Source organism: Sapajus apella, unplaced genomic scaffold (assembly GCF_009761245.1).
Source record: "Sapajus apella isolate SASKATOON/1434 unplaced genomic scaffold, GSC_monkey_1.0 scaffold4249, whole genome shotgun sequence".
In the NCBI taxonomy this organism is placed as follows: domain Eukaryota; kingdom Metazoa; phylum Chordata; class Mammalia; order Primates; family Cebidae; genus Sapajus; species Sapajus apella.
This window is the reverse complement of record NW_022441175.1, coordinates 856-5910: the sequence shown is the minus strand read 5'-3', so window position 1 is coordinate 5910 and position 5055 is coordinate 856. Positions and strand designations below refer to the sequence as shown.

General features: G+C 52.2%; 1 protein-coding gene across 2 annotated transcripts; it reads left to right on the top strand.

Moving 5' to 3' along the window:
* Positions 1 to 44: 44 nt before the first annotated feature.
* LOC116547709 (coiled-coil alpha-helical rod protein 1) lies at positions 45 to 3705 on the top strand. 2 transcript variants are annotated; one of them, XM_032273568.1, is made up of 8 exons: positions 45 to 329; positions 531 to 576; positions 745 to 881; positions 974 to 1162; positions 1260 to 1361; positions 2758 to 2909; positions 3076 to 3205; positions 3427 to 3705. In XM_032273568.1, exons 1-8 carry the CDS (start codon positions 242 to 244, stop codon positions 3549 to 3551), a joined length of 969 nt encoding a protein of 322 aa, XP_032129459.1. In that variant the 5' UTR covers positions 45 to 241; the 3' UTR covers positions 3552 to 3705. The 2 variants fall into 2 exon arrangements, with proteins under 2 accessions (XP_032129459.1, XP_032129458.1); XM_032273567.1 differs by having other exon boundaries at positions 3034 to 3205.
* Positions 3706 to 5055: the final 1350 nt, after the last annotated feature.

The following is a 5055-nucleotide window of genomic DNA, read 5'->3' as shown; positions in this document are numbered from 1 at the left end:
CAAGAGCGAAACTCCAACCCCCCCCCCAAAAAAAAAAAGAAAAGATACAGTCATTTAATGCATTCTTGGGGCAAGGACCCTTTAGAGAATTGACAGAAGCTGTGCATTCTTTACTTGCATAACAGGACAGGATACAGGGAATTGTCTGTACAAGACACAGCAAGTCCTTTGGGAATGAGGGGGGCATGGAGGGTCAGTGACCTGTGCCCTCTCCAGCTCTCAGATCTGGCTCGAGAGCACTATGGCTAAGGTGGAACAGGCTGCCGCCCGGCTTCCCAGCCTCAGCAACCGACTCAGCTATGCTGTCCGCAAGGTCCACACCATTCAGGGTGCGTAGGGCAACTGCAAGCCACATCCTGCTCCTGACCCACCAGCTCGGACTTTCTTCTTCCTGGCCCAGCTCTCTGATCCCACATCATCCACCTTCCTCTTTTCATCAGTCCTTTCATCTCTTTTTCCCCTAATCCCCAGTCCCCCACCTTCTCCCATGCAAACTTCATCTCTGTCTCTCCCTGCCTTTTCCCTCCCAGGCCTGATGGCTCGAAAACTTGCTGTTGCTCAGTTGCGCCAGGAGAGGTGAAGTTTGGGCACTTTGAGGTGGATGGGGCTTTAGGGTGGGGTGGATGGGGCTTTAGGGCATTGACTGCTGGGACCCCCCAAAACAATGAGGACTGAGGTGGGATGGGGGCTTAGGGGTCAGGCAGCTGGGTGACTTCTCCTGACTCTTTCTCTTCCCCATCCCAGCTGTCCCCTACCCCCACCCGCCACAGACGTGAGCCTTGAGTTGCAGCAGCTTCGTGAAGAACGGAACCGCCTGGATGCAGAACTGCAGCTGAGTGCCCGCCTCATCCAGCAGGAGGTGGGCCGGGCCCGGGAGCAAGGTACACCTGGTTGCCAGGGGGTGGAGAGGATGAAGGAAGACCTGGCATCTAGGGTACCAGGAGAGGCCTGAGCCAGCACCCCCTCCTTTTAGGGGAGGCAGAGCGCCAGCAGCTGAGCAAGGTGGCCCAGCAGCTGGAGCAGGAGCTGCAGCAGACCCAGGAGTCCCTGGCTAACTTGGGGCTGCAGCTGGACGTGGCACGCCAGGGCCAGCAGGAGAGCACAAAGGAGGCTGCCAGTCTGCGGCAGGAGCTGACCCAGCAGCAGGAACTCTACGGGCAAGGTGTCCAGAGGGGAAAGGGGTGTTTCCCTTGGAGGGTGGGATGGGAACTGCAAATCAAAGCTCCTGCTGATATGCCCCATCTGCACCTTCACCCCAGCCCTGCAAGAGAAGGTGGCTGAAGTGGAAACTCGGCTTCGGGAGCAACTCTCAGACACAGAGAGGAGGCTGAACGAGGCTCGGAGGGAGCATGCCAAGGCCGGTGAGCCTTGCCAGGGTGGATAGGGCTTTCCAGGAAGAAGGAAGTGTTCAGACATAAGGTTATTATTTCCCCCTCAACGTTTTTTCAATGCTTCATTACAGGAGGTAATGAAGGTATCCAGGAATGACACAGATGAATTCTCACATCATAAACACACCCATGTAGCCAGCACCAGATTAAGAAACAGCATATGACCAGCTCAGGACCCCCACTGTACCCCTTCCAGTCATACCCCTTCACAGAGGACACCACCTTCCAGATGTCTAACACCAGCAATTACCCTCTAGCAAAAATTTCACACATCTGAACAAGTTAAAAGAATTGGGACCAGCACTTTGGGAGACCGAGTTGGGAGGATTGCTTGAGTTCAGGAGTTCCAGATCAGCCTAGGTAACATAGTGAGACCCCATCTCAAAAAGAAATGCAAAAATTAGCCAGGTATGGTGGTAGGCACCTGTAGTCTCAGCTTACTTGGGAGGCTGATGTGGGAGGATCATGTGAACCTGGGAAGTCGAGGCTGCAGTGAGGCAAGATTGTGCCACTGCACTCCAGCCTGGGCAATAGAGGAAGACCCTGTGTCAAAAAAAGAATTGTGTAATGAATATTCATATATCTTCTCTAACTGTAGCAGTTAACATTTGCCACATTTGGTCTCTTACATATATACACACACATTTATACATTTTTTTGAATCACTTAAAGTTGTAATCATTTAATGTTTTTCTTTGTTTTATTTTAAGACGGAGTCTTGTACTGTCGCCCAGGATGGAGTACAGTGTTGTAATCTTGGCTCACTGCAAACTCCTGGATTCAATCGATTCTTCTCCCTCATGCTCCAGAGTAGCTGTGATTACAGTCGCCCACCACCACGCCTGACTGACTTTTTGTATTTTTAGTAGAGATGGGGTTTCAATATGTTGGTCATGCTGGTCACAAACTCCTGACCTTGTGATCCGCCTGCCTCAGCCTCCCAAAGGTCTGGGATTACAGGCGTGAGCCACCGTGCCTGGTGTAATCATTTAACGTTTTAAGTAAGCTGTAAATATAAGTCATTCAGCTGGATCTCCCAAAACCAGTAAATTATCCTATATAGCTATCATCACACTTTAAGAAATGAACACTAATTGCACAAAATCTAACCCAGTCCATATTCAGATTTCCCCTGAGGAACTCCAGGATGGATCAGGGATGAGGAAGGTACTTAGGTTCACAGATTCCCAGGCTCCTGGGGCATCGGCCCACCCCTCCAACTGTACGGAAGAGACAGATCCACAGAGCAAAACGGCCTTCCCAAGACACAGAGCTGGTGACCCAGCGTTCATTCCCGTTTTCATGGTGCCTGGCTGCCCCTGGGCTGACCCACACCTGCCCCCTCTGTGCCTTGCCCTCTCTGCAGTGGTCTCCTTGCGCCAGATCCAGCGCAAAGCTGCCCAGGAAAAGGAGCGGAGCCAGGAGCTCAGGCGTCTGCAGGAGGAGGCCCGGAAGGAGGAGGGGCAGCGACTGGCCCGGCGCCTGCAGGAGCTAGAGAGGGATAAGAACCTCATGCTGGTAGGAGACAGGATAGCAGAGACTAGGGCCTATCCTGGGCTGGTTCCCGGGCTAGAGGTGTGGAAAGAGGATGGTGGGGGAGGCTCTACCCGGGCTAGGTGGCGTTTAACCCTCTCCTTCCCAGGCCACCTTGCAGCAGGAAGGTCTCCTCTCCCATTACAAGCAGCAGCGACTATTGGCAGTTCTTCCTTCCCTACTGGATAAGAAGAAATCTGTGGTGTCCAGCAGCAGGCCTCTAGGGTGTTCAGCATCTGTACCTGTAGCAGCAGCAGTGCCCACCAGGGAGTCTATAAAAGGTCTTGGCCCAAGCACAAAAGGACAAGGGATAAATGGGGACACTTCAGGAATCTCCGCTCCAGACTCTTGCATGATGAGTGTTGTTCTCCATGATCCTTCCAGGCTCTTAGCCTCTTAGCCACGCCCTGCTTGGACCAAAGGGCCTCCTCCCTCCTAGCCCTTATGTCCTGTGCCAGCCCTGTTTCCTCATCTGGTGCTCATCCTGCATCTTCCTTCCCAGGGTCCCTCTCTGTCCTACTCGATGACCTGCAGGGCCTGAGTGAGGCCATTTCCAAAGAGGAAGCTATTTGTCAAGGACACAACCTCGACAGATGCTCCAGCTCCAACCCACAGATGAGCAGCTAAGCAGCTGAGAACTGGAGGGAAAGCCAGCCTGGGGGCTGGAAGGATCCTGGAGAAGTGGGTAGGGACAGACTATCCCTTCCTCAGCCAGCAGGCCTGCCCTGGGGGATGTAGCTGAGTCTGAATTCTGCTCTAAATAAAGATAACTACAGTAGGAGCCATTGTTTGGAAATGTTATCTCTGGGAATCTGTGGGAAATCTCCCGGCAGCCACTCGGAGTGAGAAGTGGTCCTACCCATAGCTCTTTCTCTCGGTGGCACCTTTTCAAATCCTTTTTCCAGACAGCTCTGGAAATTTTTTGTGAAGCTCCTGTATTTCTTTATTCTCAACTTTTGTTGTAAAACTCTCCTTCTGGAAGATGATAAATGTCAGGAGTGGGGAAGATGAAACATTCACTCATTCAACAGCAACGTCAGAGCCAGGCACTGTGTTAGCCCAAGGGGCCACCATGGTGGGCCCAGTGGGCCCTAAGAGCCTACGTCCTAGTGGGAGAGAGAGGGCACACAGGACCTACACAGATGGACAAGATCATTTCAAGCAATCTGAAGTGCTTGAAGAGAAAGTACAGTACAATGATGTGATAGAAACTGACTCTGTGGGGAGAGGCCTCGGAGCAGGGGACCTTGTGCTGAGGCCTGCCTGAAGCGGGCTCCTGTGGAGGCCAGGAGAGCTCTGTATAGAACCATCACAGGATGCTGCAGCAGGGCCGAGTTTGGATTTTACTCTAAGTTGGTAGAAAGCCATTGGAGTGCTTCTTTAAAAACAGGGAAGAGGGCCAGGTGCTGTGGCTCCCGCCTGTAATCCCAGCACTTTTTTTTTCCAAGTGCTAGATCTTAGCTCACTGCAATCTCCATCTCCTGGGTTCAAGCGATTCTCCTTCCTTAGCCTCCCGTGTGGCTGAATCCCAGCACTCCTTTTCTGGGAGGCCAAGGTGGGCAGATCGCTTGAGCCTAGGAGTTCTTAAGACCAGCCAACATAAGGAGACTCCATCTATACAAAGAATAAGAAATATTGGAAGGCGTGATGACGTGCACCCATGATCCTCGTTACTCCAGAGGCTGAGGTGGGAGGATTGTTTGAGCCCAAGAGGTTGAGGCTGCAATGAGTGGTGATTGCACTACTGCACCCCAGCCTGAGAGACAGTGAGAACCTGTCCTCGCTCCCCAAACAAAGGGAAGAAGCAACATGCTTTGGTGTACTTTTTTTTTTTCCCTGAAACTTTTTTTTTTTGACATGGACTTTTTGCTCTTGTTGCCCAAGCTGGAGTGCAATGGCATGATCTCGGCTCACTGCAACCTCCGCCTCTTGGATTCAAGCAATTCTTCTGCCTCAGCTTCCCGAGTACCTGGGATTACAGACACTCGCCACCACGCCCTGCTAATTTTTTGTATTTTTAGTAGAAATAGGGTTTCACCATGTTGGCCAGGCTGGTCTCGAACTCCTGACCTCAGGTGATCCACCCGCCTCAGCCTTCCAAAGTGCTGGGATTACAGGCATGAGCCACCAC

Coding starts and splice junctions, on each gene's coding strand:
- LOC116547709 (XM_032273567.1), top strand. CDS start 242: ATGGCTAAGGTGGAACAGGCTGCCGCCCGGCTTCCCAGCCTCAGCAAC. Junction 330..530: donor CAAGGTCCACACCATTCAGG/GTGCGTAGGGCA, acceptor TTTCCCTCCCAG/GCCTGATGGCTCGAAAACTT. Junction 2,910..3,033: donor GGGATAAGAACCTCATGCTG/GTAGGAGACAGG, acceptor TCTCCTTCCCAG/GCCACCTTGCAGCAGGAAGG.